The sequence below is a fragment of the Rattus rattus genome, chromosome 1, assembly GCF_011064425.1.
Source record: "Rattus rattus isolate New Zealand chromosome 1, Rrattus_CSIRO_v1, whole genome shotgun sequence".
Taxonomy (NCBI): domain Eukaryota; kingdom Metazoa; phylum Chordata; class Mammalia; order Rodentia; family Muridae; genus Rattus; species Rattus rattus.
Genome location: NC_046154.1, coordinates 166,026,369 through 166,049,791, shown reverse-complemented (window position 1 = coordinate 166,049,791; position 23,423 = coordinate 166,026,369). Strand labels below are relative to the sequence as shown.

Genomic DNA, 23,423 nt, shown 5'->3' with positions numbered 1-23,423 from the left:
GTAGGAGGCAGCCCTGGAGGCAGAGGAAGGAGGAGGGGGGTGGGTGGAGCAGCCTATGATAGGAAAGCACTGAAGACGGATGTGTATTATACACGTATGTGATCGGCATGTATTATACATGTATGTGAAATGTCACGATGAAACCCATTAGTTTGTACAACTAATAAATTCGAAAAGAGGATGTTCCCCTTTCTACTATCATGATCCCTCTCCAAGATGTGCACACATGCACGCAGACACACACACACACACACACACACATACACACACACACACCCCACACCACACACAGACACACACCCCACACACCACACACAGACACACACATAGACACAGACACACACACAACATACAACACACAACACAGCATACACATACTCACACACACATGCCCCATACACCCCACCCACACCACACACACACACACACACACCCCCACACACACCACACACCCCATAGACCCCACACACAGACACACACACACACACCCCACACCACACGCAGACACACACACACACACACACACACACCCCACACACACCACACACAGACACACACATAGACACAGACACACACACAACATACAACACACAACACAGCACACACATACTCACACACACATGCCCCATACACCCCACACACACCACACACACCACACACACACACCACACACCCCATAGACCCCACACACAGACACACATACACACACACCCCTTACACCACACATAGACACACAACACACACACACACACACACACACGCACACACTCACACACTCACACACACAATTATAACCTTAGCTCCAAGTATAAGATAAAACAGGTGGCATTTGTCTTTTCCAAACTTTGAGTTTAAAGAGGATTCTTCTGTGGGTGTTCTCTGTGACTCTCCCCAGTGAGGGAGCTATGGTTAGCGTCCTCTTCTTACTAAGGACAGACCCTGGAGAATTAAGGAACTTGCCTATATTTTGCTTCTGTTACCACAGCCACTTCCACCTAGTGTCTTTCAAACATTACTAACACCACCTGGCCTTAACACTTCTATCTAGCCACAACTAAACAGTTTGTTTCCTTGCTTATCTAGCACTCCCCAGGTATTCGCAATCAGGGTGGTTTGAAGCAAATTATATCATTTCTCCCAGGCTTAACCCCTTTCAGCAACCCTCCTGGGCCTGGAGATGAAATTGAGACACAACTTCAGAAGGTCCTGCCCACCAGATCTCCCAGTGACTGAGCCCCATGACCTCAACAGCCTCGGGACCTCTCTTCCTTTCCTGGAGTCCTTCGGCCTCCTGTGATCTCCATGTATATTGCTACTTTTCTTGCTACTGTAACAAAAATATTTAACAAAAGCAATTCAGGAAGAAGGTGCTTGTTTTAGCTCTTGATTCAAGAGTATACTCTTGGGTGAGTCAGGGCACCAAAAACACCAGGGAGCTGGCCATACTGCATCTACGGTTATAAAGCAGGGAGTGTGGTATCTTGGCACTCAGAGCATTCCCCTGTTTATTCTGCTAGGACTTGAACACATTTAAGGTGGGTCTTCTTATCTCAGTTAACCTAACCCAGAAACTCCCTAGCAGACGTGCCCAGAGGTTTGTTTCCTATGTGAATCCGAATGCTATCAAGTTGACAATATTAACCATGACTCCCCTGCATCGAGAGTCATAGTATAGCTTAGAGAAGCTTGGGCCCCAATATCATGGCACCCCAGATTCATGCTTCTCTCTGTAGCTGTGTGATCTTGGGGACACCTTTTTCCCCCTTCTATAAAATAAAGATAATCATAGTGTTTGCTTCCAGAGCAGGGGTTCTCAACCTGTGGGTTACAACCCCTTTTGGGGGTCAAATGATATCAGATATCCTGCATATCAGATATTTACATTACGATTCATAACTAGCAAAATTAGAGTTATAAAGTAGCAAAGAAATAATAATTTAATGGTTGGGGGAATCAGCACAACATGTATTAAAGGATCATGGCATTAGGAAAGTTGAGAACCACTGTTCCTGGAGATCCTTTACTTCTGTAAGTCAACAAAAGCAGTCTCTGGCTGAATCAGTAACAGAGTGTGTTGAGAGGTATAGCCCTTAGCTGACCAGTTCCAAGCAGTCTTGTCCAGATCACCCAGTTGCTTTATTATGCTCACGTGAATAAGAGCTTCTCTCATTTCCACTGAACTCCATGCAACTATGTTTCTAGAATATTCTTCCAGATCCTTTCTGCCTCTGGCATGCAGCTGGCCTGTGGTTGCAGAGGCCTTACTTTTGCTCTCCCTCCTGCAGGCAGAATGCATCCAAACCAGCACCGGGACATACAGCTGCGTGTGCCAGCAGGGCTGGACAGGGAACGGAAGAGACTGTGTGGGGATCAACAACTGCCTGCTGCCTGGCTCTGGTGGCTGCCACGACAATGCCACCTGCTTATATGTAGGCCCTGGGCAGGTGGGTAACTTGGGGAAGAAAGGAAAGAGGAAGACTGTTTTTTTATCACAACCACAGAAGTGCTTTGGTTTGAAGTTTCTGTGGCTTGGCCCTCAGTTGTGGTAGGAAGAATGGGTTGATTATCATAATGAGTCTGAGACAGCGGTGTCACCGTGGTACCATAGAGGAGGCTCTGTGGTTACAGTACCTTACGGATACCATACTTACAGAGGAGGACCTGTGATACCAGAGATGTTAGCGACAGGTTAGTGGTTTCTTCTGTGGCACAGAAAACCGATCAATCTCACTATGACACACAGTCAGAATTCAGAGATGCCTCGGTCACCACCTGCCCCATGGATCACACACATATATCTACAGCATTCTATAGATGGTTGCCTAATTTTAAGTGGCTTCTGGTGTGTTTATAAAAAGATAAAGAGAGGGGGGTATGTTCTATAGAAGTGTGGTGAGGTATGGGGGAAGAGGGTGCCTCAGTGGGCTCCATGTTGAGGTATCCTTTCCCCCTGAGAGACCAGCCACAGGATGGCATAGTATAGAATAGAGTTTATTCAGGACATGTTCAGGGCAGGGGAGTTAAGAGGATAGTAAGCGAGAGAGAGAGAGAGAGAGAGAGAGAGAGAGAGAGAGAGAGAGAGAGAGAGAGAGAGGAGAGAGGCAGAACAGTAGGAGAGGAGGGGAGGAGGGGAGGAGGAAGAAGAAGAGGAGGAGGAAGAGGAGGGGGTAGGAAGAGGAGGAGGGGGAGGGGGAAGAGGAGGAGGAAGAAGAAGAGGAGGAGGAGGAGGAGGAGGAGGAGGAGGAGGAGGAGGAGGAAGAGGAGGAAGGAGAGAGGAGGAGGAGGAGCAGGAGGAGGAGGAGCAAGAGGAGGAGGAGGAAGAGAGGAGGAGGAGGAAGAGAGGAGGAGGGAGGAGGAGGAAGAGGAAGGAAGAGAAGGAGGAAGAGAGGAGGAGGAAGAGAGAAGGTGGAGGAAGAGAGGAGGAGGAAGAGAGAAAGAGGAGGAGGAGGAAGAGAGGAGGAGGAGGAGGAAGGAGGAAGAGAGAAGGGGGGAGGAGAAGGAGGAGGAGGAGGGAGGAGGAGAAGAGGAGGAGGAGGAGGAGGAGGAGGAGGGAGGAGGAGGAGGAGGAGGAGGAGGAAGGAGGAGGAGGAGGAGGAGGAGGAGGAGGAGGAGGAGGAGGAGGAGGAGGAGAGACCAGCCATAGCATGTGGAGAGGAGCGGGGAAGGAATGGGGACAGAGTTGGGGCAGGAAGGCAAGAACAAGAGAGGAACGAGAGAGAACAAGAGAGAAGAGGGGACAAGCAGCCCCTTTTATAGTGTCAGGCCTACTGGCTGTTGCCAGGTAACTGTGGGGTGGAGCTTAGACAGAATGCTAACAGCTTCATTTCATGAAAAGAAGCAGAGGCTACTGCCTGGGAATTAGTGAGTCACAGAAGAAGAGATATACTGACTACATTAAGATTGTGGCCATGGAAATGATGGCCCCCACTCCCATCTTTCATGTGCCTCCTCCTCCCCTCAAACAGTATAGGCGTGCTCCATCAAGTCAGGGGAGCACAAGACTAGAAGGTAAGAACCAGGATCTTCCCTCTCCCACACACCTTTTGAATGACGATACAGTTTCTCACACTTGTGTTCTGAAGCAGGACTTTATCAAACCTTCCGATCATTTGGTTGAGACATGCATGTTCCCTATGAGGCTGGGCATGGTGTAAGGCTTAACCTTGTTTTCTGTGGAGGCTCCAGGCCTTCCACCACAAGCCTCCTGCCTTAGACGACACATTCCCTTGTGTGTGTCAGGAGCTGGGGCAGCACAGTGCTTGAGTCACGGTGCTTGGTGGGACCTGGAGGCTGACCATGCCCTCCTTCACTCTAGGACGGAATTCACCCAGCAGATGAGGGTCTGCCCCAGGCGATGTGCCAAGAAGTACGGAGAGAAAGATATCTTTAGGAGCCTCTGGTGCTATTCTTTCTCCTCCCTCTTCCCAGCTCCCGGAACTGAGTATCTGTCCTGTGAAAGCAATTCAGGGCTAACACTCACAGGGCAGTAAAGGGGAGGCTAATGCTTAGAGCATTGGGACTCCATAGGAGCTCATGACTACCAAACCAAGGCATTTTCTTGGAAGTCTTCCTAGTGAGACTCCCCTCAGGTGGCTAAAAGGTAATGAAGGTGACCAGGAGAAAGGGTGTAAGGAGAGGATGGCAAGAACACACAGGATACTGCCCGGCCCACTTCCCTCTTGGGAAATTAAATTTTGAAGTACCAGGCCAGGTGATATTCCAGGTCCCTCCAGTTCAACATCTATTCATATAGTGCTAAGGCTTCATTCACTGTGCTGAGTAACTTAGATCATGTCTTGGTTACTTTTTTTTTTTAAGATTTATTTATTTATCATACAGAAGTACACTGTCGCTGTCCTCAGACACACCAGAAGAGGGCATCAGATCCCATTACAGATGGTTGTGAGCCACCATGTGGTTGCTGGGATTTGAACTCAGGACCTCTGGAAGGGCAGTCGGTGCTCTTGAACACTGAGCCATCTCTCCAGCCCTTGGTTACTTTTCTGTTGCTGTGAGGAGACACCGTAACTAAGGCAACTTAGAAAAGAAAGCATTTGGGGTTGGGGATTTAGCTCAGTGGTAGAGCGCTTGCCTAGCAAGCACAAGGCCCTGGGTTCAGTCCCCAGCTCCGAAAAAAAAGAAAAAGAAAAAGAAAAAAAAGAAAAGAAAAGAAAGCATTTAACGGGGGCGGGGTGGGGGGCAGGCTTGCTTACGGTTTCAGAGGTTTAGCCCGTGGCCAACATGGTAGAGAACGCAGCAATAGGCCAGGTGCGGTGCTGAAACAGTAGCTGAGAGTATATATTTTATCTGCAGTTTGGAAGCATAGAGACAGACAGACAGGCAGGCAGGCAGGCAGGCAGGCAGACAGACAGACAGACAGACAGACAGGGCCCGGTGTGGGCTCTCGAAACCCCAATGCCCACCCCCAGTGACACACCTCCTCCAACAAAGCCACACCTCCTCCACTGAGGCCATGCCTCCTAATCCTTCCCCAAACAGTTCCAGCAACTAAGAACCGAACATTCAGATACATGTGAGACCGTTCTCATTCAGACCACCTTGGACCACCAGGGTGAAAAGTGTGAGGATATATTTGGATTGCTGGGGAGTCTGTCGGTTTTAATAGAAAATCCCTTTACCCGTGCATTCCTGGAGAAGGAAAAACGGCAGGGTCCTGGAAAAGTAAGTAGAGGCTCTCCAGTGACTGAACTGCCCACGAGAATTAAAAGTAAGGACTCTACAGCATATTTGTGTAGCCATAATACTAAGAACATTATTCACACTCATCAAAAGTGGACACAACATGTAATGAAGTCTCAGTCAGCCTTCGAAAGGAATCTGACACATGCTATAGCCTAGTTGAACTTGAAGACTCACCAGAGATTCCTCTTATATGAAATCTCTTTATATGTGTGTATATATATATATATACATATATATATATATATAATTTTTATTTTATGTGCTTTGGTGTTTGGCCTGCATGTGTGTCTGTGTGAGGTGTCAGAAGCCCTGAAACTGGAGTCACAGACGGGTGTGAGCTGCCATGTGGGTGCTGGGAGTTGAGCCCAGGTCCTCAGCTGCCGAGCCACCTCTCCAGTCCTCACCGGGAGTCAAATTCATGAAGGCAGATAGTAGTGGAGGATGGAGTTACTCATGAGCAGGAGCTTTCAGTTTGTGGGGATGAGGAAGGTTCTGGAATCACATCAGTGATGGTTGGACAGCAATGTGAGTAAGCTTAATGCCCCAGAACTGTCTCCTAAAAATGGTTACGACGATGAGTTCTGTCAGGTCTGCTTTACCAAATTTTTTAAGAAGATGAAAAAGGAAACACAAAGGTCTAAATGAAAAGGTAAAGTCAGGGCTCACACAACCATACTGTGTGTGGTTGCTGAGGTAAAGTCGGGGCTCACACAACCACAAAGACTGTGCAACTACTGAGGTAGGTGTAATGTGATACAGGGCTCAGAAGGCCACATGAAGGATGTCTGTCCGGCCCCGAGTTCTGTGCAGTCTCCTGGGTTAGGGATACCCTCCAGCACTGAAGCCTTCCTTACCTCTGCTCCCCTTTAGGCATAATAGACTACATCTTGTGATCATGCCCACCAAAACCCAGGATTCCTCTTCCCTTGTTGGCTCAGACCGAACACTTTTACTGCCCCCCCATTCCCATCGGGCTATGCTCATAACTGCAGAATTCAGGCTCTATGGCCAGGGTGTGCACAGGCAGGGACAAACCAGACCTGAGGCTCTATACTGGGAACCTGGGCTGAAGGAAATAATCATGAATTGTTACATAAAGCAGAAGATGGAATAGTGGTCTCTCCAAAGCCAAATGAAGTGCACTTGAGAGGAGAGGGAGGGGAGAGGGGGAGGGGAGGGAAGGGAGGAGGAGGGGAAAAGGGGGGAGATGGAGAGAGGAAGGGGAGGGGAGAAGGGGGAGATGGAGAGGGGAAGGGGAGGGGAGAAGGGGGAGAGGGAGAGGGGAAGGGGGGGGGGGAAGGGGGAGAAGGGGGAGAGGGAGAGGGGAGGGGAGAAGGGGGAGAGGGAGAGGGGAAGGGGAAGGGGGAGGGGAGAGGGGAAGAGGGGAAGAGGGAGGGGGAGGAGGGAGGGAGAGAGGAGAGCCTGTCCCTTGCTCCTCCCATAGCCTTGGGTGGCCTGCTGACCATCTTGGGTTGAGTCTCATTAACTAACCTCCAACTTCACATTGGCACAGCATTCTCCTTGTGCATACATCTCCTGTTTTCATGTGGATGCTGGTCCATTGGATCCTGGGTCCACTCTACTTAAATATGACCTCGTCTTAAGAAACTGCATAGGAACCACCCTATTTATAAATAAGGTCATGTTCTGGACTACTATAGGTCAGGATTTCAACACGAATTTGGAACTGGAAAACACACTGCAGTATGCTCAGTGTGTATGTCCTCTCCTATGAACAAAGGTTAAATGTCCTGAGAGGAATGACGGAAGGGATAGTCTCTATAACATCCTCAAGAAATCAAGTGACCCCCCACCTCAGATTGCCTTCACTCGGCTGCAGTTGGTTTGAAAAATTATTAGACACACCAAGTGGATACTAACTGTAATATCTGTGAACATTGCTTTAAAAAGACAAGCCAGTTTAGATCAAATATATAAGGTGTTAGGGTTGGGGACATAGAAGGGCTGTCCCAGTAGCTGATGAGCTTGGGTTTCCCCATGCACAGAGTGTGCTTGGGTTTCATGCTGTTATAAAATATTGTATAACACACATACATTTGCCTTGTAAAACTTGCACAGCAGGTGAGACTGTCAAGGATAAACTCCACACAATGCAAGCCCCATTGGCTGCTTCCCACCACTGAATGGTGCTCTACCAACCCTGACTGGGGTGTACATACATTTTCAAAATCCATCCTGAGCAACTCTAATCCAGACATCCTTCCTCCTCTCTGTTCATCTCTCCTGACATTTTCCTTCAGTTTAAATGCCTCCCCCCCGGCTCTCTTGTCCCCTCTCTCAAGGCCCACAGTGTCCCACCTCTTAAAGAGTGTTCTTAGAAGAATATCCCAAGCCCACCCACCCCCTCTGAACAATAACAGTCCACAGCAGTCCATTCCCATAAGCACCTCCCAATCCAGCAGCTCCACAAAGCCCCTCCCCCAGCCCCACCATCAGACCTTTCCTGTTTACCTTCTAATGGACTTCTGCCGATCTCCAGACTCATTGCCGACTCCGTAATAATTCCCAGAGCATCTGTCTGGTTTAAACTCACCTGAAGAAATTCTGTTACATCATTAAAATGTCAAAATATTACATTTTCACGGAAAAAAGTTGGGGGAATAAAACAGGAAGTTAATTCTGAGCTGATGTATTTCCCCCTTCCGGCCTTTTCCATGAGCAGATTGTTAGTGTCCTGGGCCCTGGAGGAATCTACTACAGTTTCACTGGTTCAATGCCTGCCACTGGCATGAAAACCTTCCCATTATCACGACACTGCCATCATCATACTCTATCGATTAGCTGCGTACAACTGGACCGCAGAGTATATATTTATATTTGAAAGTATATATTCTGCCCATAGGGCAAGTACGGGCTGAAATACATCCTGCACCCTGCCACTGGAGTAGGGGGCTAAGCCCTCAAACAAGAGGCACTTACTAGCTCCATCAGCAGCTGAGCTGTACGCGGTGGGTTGTCTATGCGGATGTGATGCCCTGAGTCCATCTGCTCAGTGGGGAGGCATTATCTGAATTAGGCAGTGTCTTCAAGCTAGCAACAGCCTTGTCCCTGGCTCTCTGCCACGCGAATAAGCCATGACTTGCTTAGCTTTTCCCTCTGCGTATGGGGGTCCGCTCTTCCATTGTGATGGCCATGAAGTTTAAGCTCTCTCTAGAGGCCTCTCTGTGAGGTCCAGAATTTTAACAGAAAAGTTTAAAAAAGGCTATGACTGGGCAGCATAATGTGAATGTCGTGGTACTCAAGTACGGTTGACTATGCACAGTGACTGACAGTCTGGAATCTGGAGCCTCTGGTCTTCAGGTCAGTTGAATGGCAATGGTTCCCATGGTCTGCTTTTCAGTGTAATGTGGGGCAAGGCTTGAGAGCACTTGCTTCGATAATCCCACCTGTGTTCTTGGAATTGCAGAATGAATGTGAGTGCAAGAAAGGATTTCGAGGAAACGGGATTGACTGTGAACCCATCATATCATGCTTGGAACAGACAGAGAAATGTCACCCCCTGGTGAGTTACCTGATGTTCCGCTTCGATATTAGACACATGGAACATTTTTGAGAAGGAACAAAAGTTGTGTGCTTTCTTCTTGCTGTGATCATAAAATACCTGAGCAAAACACCTTGAGGAAGAGGGTGTGTTAGACTCCTGGTTTCCAGGGCTGCATGGCCTCTGGGCTGTGTGTGGGGAGGTAGAGCATTGTGGTGAGGAACGTGGAGTGATCAAGTGCCTGACTCATGATGGACAGGAACGCGACCGTGTAGGCGTGTGCCCAGTGACCCACTTCTTCCAACTAGGCCCAACCTCTACAAGTTTTGAGCCCCTCCCACTAGCATCACTATGCTTTGAACCCATCAATGGAGTCATGTTGACAAAATCAAAGTTTCATGATTTGGTCATACCCCCCCAAATATATATATATATATATATATATATATATATATATATATATATACACACACACACACACACACACACACACACACACACACACTCTGCATTGGGGAGCAAGCTATTAACACAGTGTTCTTCGGAGGGGAGGGGTACTTCATATCCGAACCCTAGCAGCTCTATCTTGCTCTATCGAGCCTCTCGCCTCTGAAGAGCTTCCCTGCACAGAATTCGAGCACCTATTGCAATCTCCACCCTGTTTCAAAGCTTAGAAGAAGCAGCTTGCGTCATCAGAAAAGATTCGAGGCAGCAGTTGAATTTGAATCTAAGATCCACAGAGAGTATAAGTTTTGGGCAAAGGTTCAGTGTGCCCAAAATATTGCACAAGACGAGTTTATACATTCATCATCTGCCTGGAAATCAAATTTAACTCTCTTGGGATTTTTTTTCATTTGCTAAATCTGGCAGGGATGAAAAGAAGGATTTGTTGTGACTAAAAGCGGCAGGCACGAGCATCCTGCTGTAACGCTGGCCTGTCAGGGTTGTTGCCACCATCTTGAGGCCAGCCCTGAACTTGCAGAGGACTCTGTTGTAGTCTTTCCTGTAAAACCAGAGATTGGACCCCAGGCCCAAGTGCAACTAGGCAAGAGCTCTACCACACAATTCCAGGGTCTGAACCCCGAGTTCTTATCTTAGAGCCGACCATCTCGCAGATACTGGTGAGCCGGGTCTACATCTTAGACAGGAAAGCAAGCCGTCTCCTCCGTCTTGGTTTTCTCAGGCCACCTGTCAGTCCACTTCCTCTGGTGTTTGGAGCTGTGTTTGCCGAGAGGGCTATGAAGGAAATGGTGTCCTGTGCTATGGCAATGTGCTCATGGTAAGTCCCTGGTAAAAACCCCAAGTGCAAACAAAGACACAGAGAACACGCGGCAGGAAAATGTCCGTCTCAGCTAAGATAACCTTAGACGTGCTCCATCTGCAGACCTCTTGTCTAAGAGATTTTTATATGAAGACGGCTTTTTTCTCTTATAGATACCTCATGCTTGGTGAGTCCCTCATTTTCACAGGCTACAGCAGCTTTTATCTGGCCCATTCTGCACAGAGTAGTCCTGACAGCTTGTGCTTGCCAATCTGTCTCAAACTTCCCAAGTGAGCTCCTTCCCTCTGCTGGGCTACAATGGGACTTAGTGCCCCATTGGGTCTGTCCCATGCCTTCCATGGGTAACCAGAACACCCTGGGTTTGCCCATCCTGAATGAGGTCATGTGCGTATGTGTACACAAATGACTTCTGTGTACACACACAAATGTCTTTCCAGATCCTTTATACAGCAATATCTCATTTAAACCTCACAAGATTTATCTGGGATTAATGCTATTATGATACCCATTCCATGGGTCAGTAAACAGAGGCTGAGCACACTTACTTGCCTGAGATGTTGGTATCTGATCATGTGCCTGGCCCAACACTTAACCACCAGTAGAGAGTATTTTATGCAGTATACGTCACACCCAACTGACACTACTCCCCTACCTCACTCTCCTCCAGCACTGGACTCTAATCTCAAGGGTGACACTCATCCCTCATCCTATGTCACTTATCAAAATCCTGGGGTTTGGCACCAGATGAAATAAATAAATAGACAGGTGGACATAACCGCTCCTAGGTATGGTGGAGGAGGAGGTTTATTGTAGATAAAAGGTTAAATATAGCCCGAGGCAGAGATATCTGGTGGAGTCCAGAGGGAACACAGCCGAACTGAGCAGGACCGTCCATGTGAGAGGAGAGCAAGAAGGGAGATGAACTGTGACCCAAAAGGGATGGTCTGGGCTAAGAGACTAGGCAAGAAGTAAAAGGGCCAAAATGACCAGCTTAGCCAAAAATGGCTGTGTTATACAGGGAGGAGCAACTGGGGGAAGGGCAGCCCAGTTCCTAGGCTGGACAGTTCAGGTCAGGGGGCAGGGTATTCCAGCTGGGAGAACCCTGTACCTGGTAGAGATGGAAGGACTCTGGGAGAAGCTGGCTGGCCAGGGTCAGCTTTGATATGTTAACGGGCACAGCAGTTAGCAGTTTGTCTGGGCTTGAGACCTAACTCTGACAATGTTTTTCTCATCTGGTAGGGTTCTTGTTCCTTTTCTCCTATGACACCTTCATTCTAGAAATCCCCTAGGACTGGCAGCCTGTAACCAAAAGCCACTCCAGGCTTTCCCCTGCCGGCTGTGAGTCCCCCTGCTGTGTTCGAGGAGGTCCCACCCTTTGCTTCTCATTGGCTTTTATTCACAGTGTTAAAGCTAGAAGGTGCCCCCAGCCCTGGAGCTGGGACTCACCTCTGTCAGGTCCAGTCCCCTGCCACGTTCTTATCCTTCCCTGGAAACAAACTGAAGCTCGAGACCTCTGCCTGTCACTGGAGTCTCCTTCTGTAGGCCCTGGCAAAGCCACAGTGCAAGTGCAGGCAAGTTCACCAGACGCCAGCCTGCAGCTCCATACTGGTTCTGACTGGAGGCTGTTGCTGAGCTCTGGGTCCCTTGTTGGGGCCTAGGTGGCTGTGTTTCTTACCAGCAAGCTGGACTTAAGACAGTCTAACAAACATGTTCTCACTGTAGCTCATAGGCCTGTGCACACCAAGCTAGCCATGATCCAAAATTGTTTTATGTAAAACATTATCAAATCTGGTGTTTCTGGAGGATTTTTTTTTTTTTTCCTTTTTAATCGTTCTCTGTTTTGTGGTTCTCAAGTATGAACTTTGTGGATAACGACATCATTTTGTAGTGTCGAAAGGTTGGACGTAACTACTTCTAAACAGTTCTCAATCTGTGGGTCACGACCTTTTTGTGGGCCAACCAACCCTCTCACAAGGCTCACCTAAGACCATTGAAAAACACAGATATTTATATTACAATTCATAACTGTACCCAAATTACAGTTATGAGGTAGCAATGAAAACAATTTTAGGGGGTGGGGGGAATCACCTCAAAATGAGGAACTGTACTAAGGGGTTGCAGCATTAGAAAGGTTGAGAACCAGTGCTCTAAGGGTAGTCAGGCCCCTGAGTGTGAAGGCTCTTGCTCAGAGCCTGGGGAGGCTGCTACTGCAGATGATACAGCTTGAGAGGGCCGGTGCAGGCTGTCCAGAACCACACTGAGATAATACTTGTGTATTCTCTTTCTCCTTCGGCCCTCCTTCGAACAAACAAATAAGGAACTGTCGTTTCTGCCTGAAGCAGCTGTGTTTTACCAGTGGATAAATGTGAGTCCATGAATTTGCACTTTAGCAGTGGCAATAGAAATCGTTTTAGAGATCTGGAGTTTGTACGGTAGAAAACTGGAAATGTGTCTGGGGCCGGGGTTGGGGAGTTGAGGGGAGGTTGGGGGAGTTCCCTGTGCAGCAGCAGCTTCCTCCCCTTGCCTGCACTGTAGAATCATGGGGGCACCCCACCCCTGGAGACTCTGATGTGGTAAGTCAGGGCCTTTGGCCTGGACACCAGTGACAACATGTTTAACCAAGCTGGAAATTGCTGGTCCAAGTTAAAGTGGGGTGGCTGGGTTCAAATATACAAAAACATGACTATCACGTAGTTCTCCCTTTGGAAGCTCAGGGTGATTTATGTCATAATTCACTAAGATTTGGACTTAGAGTTGACATCTGGGGAGCTTCATGTGCCTCCCTCTCTGCTTAACATACTGAAAGAGCTTACTCTACCCCTGGAGAGGATCACCCATCCATCCATCCCCTTTGGCTGAATGGATCAGGGTGTCTGACCTAGCCAGACAACGTAACAGAGTGTTTGTCCCTTTAAAGAAGTATGTGCGAAAATAGGTCCTGCTCAGTCAGCATTCACTCAGAGAACAGCACCCTGTATCTTCCAGAACATTCTAGGAACCACTTGTTTTGACATGGAGGCTCTGTGTACAACTCTCTCCCTAGAGGCAAGGCCAGGGACTCTCCCTTTCTCGGTGTGTTGGGTTCCTTGTAACCATACCGCACACAGTCTCAGCCCATCCCAGTGTACCCAGAAGAAGGCTGGACAGGCCACATTTCCCCCAGCCTGCTTTACATGCTGTTGTGTTAGGAATTAACATCAGTTCCCATGGGAGCATGCACCAGAATCGGCAAGTTCTATAAACCCATCTAATTGTTGAATGTAACAGATTTTCTGGGCATGCATAAGACGTAGTAAAGTTCGATCCAGGCTTTCATTCTCTGCAACTTCCTCAGTCTTACCCTAAAGACACTGAGCAATTCACATAGTCCTCTGTGTGCACGCACATATGCACATAACACACATGCCTGCACAGTGAGACTACTCATCTGGCTTTTCATTCAGACTTACAATGGCAAAGTATGACCCAATCAGGATAATCCATATCATTTTAAAGATCCACACATTAGGGGTTGGGGATTTAGCTCAGCGGTAGAGCGCTTGCCTAGCGAGCGCAAGGCCTTGGGTTCGGTCCCCAGCTCCGAAAAAAAGAAAAAAAAAAGATCCACACATTAAAGAGAAAAAAAATTGATTCTCAAAACAGAATGTTAAGTCACCAGTCAATGGCTAGGCGAACTTGGGGAAGGAAAGCCTAGTGTCTTCCCAGCATTTCCTGGAGTTTCGTCACATGGGAAGCCATCATCTCTGACAGCATACAAGTCAGCCCGCTCATCCCTAACAGTACTCTGGCCACTTTCTTTTCCCCTGTGATTCAGAATGCTTCCCTGCAGTCCGTGCTGTCTACCACCTCGAATCTCACTGTCCTTGTGCCATCCCGGCGAGCCTTTGAAGACATGGACCAGAATGAGAAAAGCTTCTGGCTGTCACGGAACAATATTCCAGCCCTGATAAAGTGGGTGTCATTTACCTTATCTTCCACGGTATATGACTAGCATCCAGGGTGATCATTCCTTAGTTCTATGTAAAGAAGCCACAAGAGCCTTCACTTCGTATAATGCTCCTTGCAACCCTCCCCTAGGTCAGGAAAAGTTATCTGGTAACAGCTGACTCTAAGCCAGTGCTTCTCACCCTTCCTAATGCCGTGACCCTTTAATACAGTTCCTCAGGTTTCTGCTCCATGGACTGACCCCCAACCATAACATTATTTTTCTTGCTACTTCATAACCGAGGTTTTGCTATATATGTAAGATATCTGATAGATGACACACACCCCCAAGAAATCGTGACGCACAGGTTGAGAACCACTGCAAAACCAAGCAATGTGCTTTGAATAGCATTCAGTTAACCCTCCCAGCACCTCTGAGATGGGTGTTACAATTATTCCCACTTGACAGATGTGGGAAGCGAAGTAGAGTGGTTAATGACTAATTCTAGACAAGGCTTGCCTCCGCAAGGGTGAATGTGAAGTCAGCATGGTAATCAGGCCCCAGAGCATATTCTCCTGTTCAGTGATGCTACCATGTGCATGGATGTTCGGATATTCGTGATTCTTGTGATCTGTTCTTTTAGATACCACATACTACTAGGCAAGTACGGAGTGACTGATCTGCAGGCCCTGTCATTACCTCACATGCTAGCGACATCCTTGCAGGGAAACTTCCTTCACCTGGACAAGGCAGATGGGGTAAGAACACCGTCACCCGGCTGTTTAGAGCCTGATACCTCTACTCATGTTGTCCTTTCTGAAGTTTTTAGGATGGAAACTTTCGGATATGTACACAGAGAGAACAGAAGCCTGTGTGAGCATCACCACGCACACATTAAAAAAAAAAAAAAGAGGAAAAAACAGAAAACAACTAGGCTACAGCAGTATGTCCTTCATTTCCTCATTGCTGTAATTGAGTATCTGACAAGTCAACTCAAGGGTTTATTTTGGCTCCCAGATTGAGGGTGCAGTCTGTCATCGAGAGGAAGTCATGATGGCCAGAGCTTGAGGCAATGGTCACACTGTCTACAGTCAGGAGAGGTTAATGAGAGGGTTCTCCGCTAGCTTTCTAGTGTTTATGGAGTCCAGGACTCCAGCCCCTTTAAGGTAGGTCTTCCCACCTCGGTTAACCATTCTAAAAACACTCTTGTAGACATGCCCTGGGGCTCGTTCCATCGTGATTCTAGATCCTATCAAGTTGAACATTAGCTATCACAAAAGGGAACATCATTTTCTCCAATGGAGTGTCACTGGGTCTATCATCCATACTCCGTCCGGTGCAGGCCCCGTGCCCAGGAGTTGTTGAATAACACAGAACAAATCCCATGTTTGGTTCTGGGGTTTTGTTTGCTTGTTTATTCATTTTGTTTTGGTTTTGCAGCATTTTCTGTAATACTGCCTTTATGTTTCAATTTTCTTTTTTTTTTTAAAGAGAGAACATAAAATTAGGTGAGGAAGAAGGTAAGGAGGATCTGGGAGGAGTTGGGTGAAAGGGAAAACAGGATTAAAATATATTATATGAAAAAAATAATAAAAAGGCAAAAAGGACTAGTTCTCAGAAGCAGTAATACAAAATGCAGACCAGCAAGTTGACATAACCCAGAAAGGAAGAAGTCAACGTCACATTTTTCATTCACTCTAATGTATACTTAACTAAGCTCCCAGTGGTGTCATTACCAGTAACTGGATGTCATCTAGGTTACTGGACTACAGTGAGTGCCTATTCTGCACATGCACGCATCTTGGTCCTAGAGCCAGGGCAGTGGAAGAGTAGAGCTTCAGAGAAACTCAGTATCTGATACTCCGAGAGGCTTGTCAAGGACGCACATGCCAATTCAGTGGGAAATGTGGCTTCGTGGCTGTGAGAGGTTGGGGGCCAAAGTCTTCCCATGAGTTAACAGAGTGAGTGAGGGGTCTAGCAGGCGGCAAGGACTGCTGTGGCCAGGATTCATCAGGCAGAAATGGATCAGAACTTCCCAGCTTCCTGTCAGTCTGTACGCACTAGGAAAAGAATCCATTGTGAGAGCCTAAACAACAGGCTCACTGGCTGATATAGAAAGCAGAAAAGTTGAACATGCGGGTCCATGGATATTTTATAAACCTTCTTTTGTAAGTCTTTGGAAATTCCAATGATACTCATGTTACATCCTGAATTGTTTAAATAAAAATTTGACATAAAGATTTGGGGTGGGGTTGGGGATTTATCTCAGTGGTAGAGCACTTGCCTAGCGAGCACAAGGCCCTGGGTTCGGTCCCCAGCTCCGAAAAAAAGAAAAAAAAAGATTTGGGGTACAGTTGGGCATCGTGCAACATGACTTTAACCCCAACCCTGGGGAAAGCAGAGGCAGGTGAATTTCTGTTAGTTCAAGCCCAGCCTGGTCTATATAGCAAGTTCCAGGCCAGCCAGGGATACACAGTGAGACCCCATATCACAAATTAAATATCCCTTAATAAAAGATAATGGTGCAAAGCTACAGCTAGTGAGAAAGAATACATTCTGTGGAGTACTGCACGGCAGGATGTATCTAATACTGTCGTTTATAAATCAAATCGGTGAGCCAGACCTGATGCTGTGGAACTGTGATCCCAGCTACTCCAAAGGCTGAGGCAGGAGCATTACACGTTCAAAGCCTCCTGGGGCACAAAGTGAGGTCATAGCTAGCCTGGGTTACTTAGTGAGTCCCTGCTTTGAAATGAAAAGTAAAAAGAGGATAGGAGACGTAGCCTAGTAGGAGAGCGCTTGCTCACGTCAAGTCCTACATTTAACCTCCAGTGCTCCCAGATGAATCAATCAAATAGCTGGAAAAGAGGACTCGAATGCTGTCATCCTAGAAAGAAATAATTGATTCAGATGACGAAAAGCCTAAGTATACTAACTAGGTCACTGCACAGTGTATACAAGGTATTGAACGCAACAGGCAGGGATCATTAATTTTCTTTTTAATTTACAACACGACTTTGTGTGTACTCTATCGTGGAATTACTGCAATCTGGCTCATCCGTTGGTGTCCCAAACCATTCATTCTCTTAGCTACAGTAGCGTCCACCCTGGCATGTCACAAGCTATGTTGGGCCCAAAATGGATCATTCAAGGCTTTGACCTAGAGGAGATAACCATCAAACACATTTTTCTCTAATTTCATCCCCATGTCTAATACAATGAAAAATATCCCGTTTTAACAAAAAAAGAGATGGCAGATGGGCTGGTGTGTTTCCACAGCCTCTGTACACGGACAGTCCATGCTCATGGTTAGACAAGAATCCCTGCTCCCTAAGATCCAGGAGGATTGCAAACAGGTCCCAGTGGGGACAAAAGAGGAAACCAGAAAAATCGGAGCTCAGTTCTCTTGATTGGTAAACAGGCACTGTCTAAATTAATTTGCTGTGACCCCTGTTTTTTTTTTAAATAAATAAATAAAAGTGCCACAGACCGGGGGTGGGGTGGGGTCTCTAATGACAGTTGGTGTCCTCATGGTTCTGAAGGCTTCTGGAAGTCCAAGACCAAAGTGTTGGCAAGAGTTGGTTCCCTACGAGGGTAGTTAAGGACGAGATACTCCAAGCTATCTCATTGGCTTATTGATGTTCATGTTACTAGTCTAATAGAACCTTCTCTCTTCAGTGCTTTGTGTGAATTTCCCATACGTTGTTTTAGTTGACTAGAAGGGAGTGGAATAGACATGACAATCAGAGTAGATCCCTCATGTAGAAGAAAGCCATCTTCTCGTTTGTGTGTGTATATATGTATGTCTATCTGTTTGTGATACCTAACAGGCCACAATTTAAAGGAGTTCATGGCCCAAAACTGTGGTTACTGCTACTCAAAAAGTAGAAACCATAGAGGTAATACAATCCTCGGGTATACTCACCTTCCCACTGTGTTTGCACTTGCAGAACATCACAATCGAAGGGGCATCCATTGTGGACGGTGACAATGCAGCCACAAACGGGGTGGTCCACATCATCAACAAGGTAAAGATGCCCCTACTGAACAGGCAGAGCTGTTTCCCCTCTGTGATGCCTTGCTATAGAGTGCTGTTTGGCCAAGTAAAGAGTACTTGTCCTGGGTATCAGTGAGCTTCTCGTTTGATGGCTTCATTGTTTTTTTCTAGACCCTCGTGGAGGCTCTCTTCGTTCAGTCACACTTTGCTATAACTCACCCTACCTGTATTTGCAGCAGGGCCTCTGTCATATGTGGCCTCACACACACATTCTCTCTTGTACACGCAGACACCTTTAGAGGCACAAGTCTAAACTCAAGAAGAAGGGGAAAAGCAATTTGTTATCACTATTCACTTCCCTCCCTGAACTATTGTAACATAAAAAGGGGGGATGGGAGGGCACAGAAATGCCTAAGAGAAAAAAAAAATAAGAAAGCACAGAAAAACGGCCATAAGGTTTTCATTTTTACCTAAGACCCAATTCACTAGTATTCATAGGTATTAAAAAATGGGAAATGGGGGCTGCAGAGATGGTTGAGCAGTTAAAGGGGTCCTGAGTTCAAATCCCAGCAACCACATGGTGGCTCACAACCATCTGTAATGGAATCCAACACCCTCTTCTGGTGTGTCTGAAGACACCAACAGTGTACTCATATACATAAAATAAATAAATCTTTTTTTAAAAAAGGGAAGTGGGTTTATAAGCTAACCCATAATTTTTAGTCACTGTATTAGGATCTTCACTTTAAAAGAAATTTTCAGCACAGTGGAAATGTTCAGAAAGTAGGCGGCTCTGGAAACATATAGGGGAACTATATTTTAATTAAAATTGTTCTCACACAACATTTATATATTCAATTTTCAAAAGACTTAATTCAACTATTTCTGTTAAAAAGAGAGGCCATTTGTAAGTCTCCATAGTTGGGAAAGTGCTTGTCACACAAGCTTGAAGAGCTGAATTCAGACATCCAGTATCAAATAAAAGGCTAGGTATAGCTTCATGGATCTGTAACAGAAAAATCTTTAGCCAGCCGATCTGAAATACTGAGCTCCAGACTCAGTGAACACGAATGCATACACACTCACCTTTTCTCCCTTCTTACATATTTCAGATGGACACGAGTTCCTTAGTAAAATCATACCTCAACCCATAACTCTGCGCTTCTTACCATGGGTTATTAAACCCCAACCTTTCTGTGACAGTCTTGGTTTGAGCTTTTGACTAGCTATTTATCTTGTAGAAGTCATACAGAACCTCTACAAGTCTCATTTATCTTCTTTGGTAAGGATTAAATAGCACCCTCTACTTCAAGGCTTGCCACTGAAGGGCCCTCAGTAAATGCTGGCTTGATGTCCGTCTCCCTTTGAAACCCCATGGGATTTTCTATATGGAGCTTATTGGCATAACCATCAATTATCCTATACCGATGCCTGCTCCCCGAGACCCTTCAGTGACTAGATCCTGGAGACCTGTGGCCGCATCTCTGTGTCCCTCATGAGAACAATACCTTGTTCTATGTATAATTGGAATTTCTGCAGATCCATTAGGTTCCAGGCACAATGCCAAGTATCAACCCCAAACTGGTGTCCCTTTTGTTTTTTATAACATTAAAATGGTGAGTGCTAAATTGTCCTGATACTAAAGATCAGACAACACCCCAAGGTAAATAATTGGGCTAAGGAAGAATTTTCATGAAAAGTTCATGATTGTTCTCTTCTTGGCCCTTGGATTGTGTCACGCCCTCATGAACTCCTCTCGTCAACTGGCATCACGCCACCTTTGTTAGTACATTATATATGGTTGTGTACGCTGTGTGCTATATAAAGATGCAGCCAACAGGGAATGGAGGTGAAATCCGGCCCATAGTACTTTGCTCGCTTTGTACCCATGTGGAGTTAAAAGCTCCTCAAGCAGGAGTAGCTTTTGGAAAGTCTGGCCTTCATAAATGTATACTGTTGCAAAATGAACATACAACCATCAAGGTCTAGCAGACCACCTCCTCACAGCTCTCAAATCTGTTATGCCTATCTAATCCAAAGCCCCGCCCCACTTCAGCTCTGCTATATTACTAAGGAAGTTGTAGAGAGACGGAAGGCTAAAATAAAGAGAGGCTAAGTCTGACTTAGGTGGTGTCTTAGTTAGGGTTTCTATTGCTGCAATGAAACACCATGATAAAAAAAAAAAAGCAACCTGGGGGTGGGGTGGGGAGAGTTTGACTTATAATGCTTCCACATCACAGCTCTTCATCAAAGAAGTCAGGACAGGAACTCAAACAGCAGGAACTTGGGGGCAGGAGCTAATGCAGAGGCCATGGTGGGGTACTGCTTACTGACTTACTTCCCCTGGCTTGCTCAGCCTTTCTTATAGAACCAAGGACCATCAACCCAGCAATGGCACCACCCACAATGGGAGGGGCCATGCTCCATCAATCACTAATTAAGAAAATGCCCTACAGGTCTGACTCCAACCCTAGCTTATGGAGGCACATCCTTAATTGAGATTCCCTCCTATCAAATGACTTTAGCTTGTCAAGTTGACATAGAACTATCCAGCACGGGTAGGAGCGTGTTTATTCATGGCCATCTTGTCACCCATTTGTATAAATGCCAAAATGCTACATATGATGGGATACAGAGCCTTATATGGTAGAAACTACTACATCATAGTCCCTTAATCCTGGAGCTGCTTGGTCTGGCCACAAGGGAAACTAATCTTTTAGCAGGAAACTATCATCCCTAATTCTAAGAGGATATAAAAATGTAGGGCAGGATCGTTCTAGCTGCTTTTTGCTGAGGAGGGTCTTTGTCAGAGGAGGTACTTCTGGGTCTGTTAAAGAGGGAATCTTCAGGTCACATAGCAGGGGGAGTCTTAATAAGCTGCAATCGATCATTCAATTCCTGTCTGCATTCTTGAAGAGACTTGGAAAATAATTATTGTTGAAAGTAAAACCATGTGATTTCTAGGAGGGTTGAGTTATAGGGAGAAACAGTGGGTTGGCAAGAGGAAGTGGGCATACTGATTTAGGGTGACAGTGACTAGTCACATTTCCAGGACTGCTGTACAGAAATGAGGTAGTAGTAGAAGGGAGCTACAGAAAGCATCAAAGGAAGAGACAGGAGAAAGGGGGGACTAATGTGAAGAATTGTATCCAGCCTGGGCTGAAAGAGATAAAGACGCCCTTTAGCCAGTTTCTTCACAGCATCTAAAAGGTCTACTGCAGCTGTATGAAGAACAAATGTAGCTGTTGTAGGGTAAGAGCTATTAGGAGTGCTTATGTGGAACATTTGATTTGTATATAGGGTGAAGTTCAGTAAGTAAAATATTTAAAAGATAGAATAAAAACCTAAGAGGGTAATAAGGAGGAAAGAAGTGGTCCAAGAAAGAAAGCTTCCAAAAACTCAAAAATGTTTGTCTTCTTCTAATCTAGATGCTGGAAACAATCTACAAAGAAACCAAATAGCAAATACCAAATTTCTAGGTCTCCTGATCTCTGTCGCTATTCAACTCTGCCTTTGTAATACAAAGTCAGCCTCAGACAACATGTAAAATAAATGTGTCCCAAAGTAAACTTTATTTTTTGGCAGTGGTATAACAAATTTTAATTCACAGTAAACACTCTGAAAATGGGTAAAAAAAAAAATAGTAATAATAACAAAAAAGTCTTAACAAGCTATCAGAATTGACTAATGTGTACCAATAGTCAGAGCAGATTCACAAGTGCCTAAATGCATGCTACAAATATTACAGGCAAATATTACATTTTAAAAAATCCACATAGCAACACTGTAATACTTCCTCTAGCCCCACACCCTGGGAACTTCACCTGAAGGGAGACAAGCTCCTCCTTCGCACATCAAAGGGCAATGATTCCATGGACATTCAAAAGCAGGTAGGTCAATCTCCTGACAGGGGAACTACGATTAGGAAGGTGGACTCAGTTTAAGCCATGCTAAAACAGATGTAACAATTTTTTATACTCGGAACCTAATACAAGACAGTTGAGTCAACTGTTAATAAACAGGTACTACTCCCTCCCCATGGCAGTTTCTTATTCCAAGATAGAGCAGAAAAAGAAAACCATAATGAGTTTGAAGAAAAGAGTATGTTAAAAGGAGAAAAAAAGAGGGATTTGTAAGAAATATAAAATATGAGTTTTTTCTATCAAATACTATACAATTTGTGTTCAGGAGTTAATCCTCCCCCACCCCACTTCAAGTAAAACTTTTATTTACTCAAAGGTCCTATTTCTATTCTAAGAATTTGATAGCCTGAAGCAATGACCCTTTCCTCCTTGGAGCAGTAACTCCTTTCCCCTTCCTCCATTTTCTTATGCACTCATTCTTTTAGACTAGCAGAGGTCAGACCCCCAGCCAATGAGGAAAAGATAAAATTACCACCTTCCTCAGGATAAAAACCAAGTACACTTCCTCTGTGTATTCCTTCTTCTTGAGCACATCCTCTTGATCAAAAGTAGATTTGGGGGTTTTTTGGTTGGTTGGTGGTTTTTTGTTTGTTTGTTTTACCAGAGGTGTGGGGTAGGGCTGGGTGTGGGGGCTGAGCAGTAATTCCAGACCTAAGCTGACTGCTCTGCAATACTATGCTCTGTGCTGGTGCTTTATATTGTGTGGAAAACAGAGGGTTTGACATCCACAGAACAGTAACACAATAACACAGACTCCTTAGTAATACCTGAACTACTCAGGCATTACCGGGATACCTGGGCCAAAGGAAATTGCATCTTCCCAACTGTAACACATCTACTAAGTTGCTCCAACCATGAAGACAGAGTTCCTGATCTACCCCTTTTATCATAAGCCTGACACGTGTACTCTATTTCAAGAAGGATCCACACACAAGGACAAGAATTCTATACATGAGTCCATAGCACTTTCCTCTTACTTGCTTATGAGCAGTTCAAGTAAGAAAGAATTCTCTGTGTGTCTTTTTAAAGTCTATTCTAAAGGTGCTTAAAAATTGTATTAGCTTTTAATGGAGAAATGATTTGTCACTATA

The 23,423-nt window shown here is 45.9% G+C and overlaps 1 protein-coding gene across 2 annotated transcripts in view; it reads left to right on the top strand.

Annotated features, from left to right (window-relative positions):
* Window positions 1-23,423, top strand: part of Stab2 (stabilin 2) — a 179,249-nt gene that overhangs the window by 85,004 nt on the left and 70,822 nt on the right. The window contains exons 24-31 of one of the 2 annotated variants that reach the window (XM_032910792.1): window positions 1,158-1,203; window positions 2,286-2,444; window positions 9,131-9,226; window positions 10,389-10,484; window positions 12,805-12,852; window positions 14,302-14,438; window positions 15,056-15,170; window positions 18,363-18,440. In XM_032910792.1, coding sequence (XP_032766683.1) covers window positions 1,158-1,203; window positions 2,286-2,444; window positions 9,131-9,226; window positions 10,389-10,484; window positions 12,805-12,852; window positions 14,302-14,438; window positions 15,056-15,170; window positions 18,363-18,440 — 775 coding nt within the window. The remainder of the gene's footprint in view (window positions 1-1,157; window positions 1,204-2,285; window positions 2,445-9,130; window positions 9,227-10,388; window positions 10,485-12,804; window positions 12,853-14,301; window positions 14,439-15,055; window positions 15,171-18,362; window positions 18,441-23,423) is intronic. The other variant, XM_032910783.1, reaches the window with a different exon arrangement.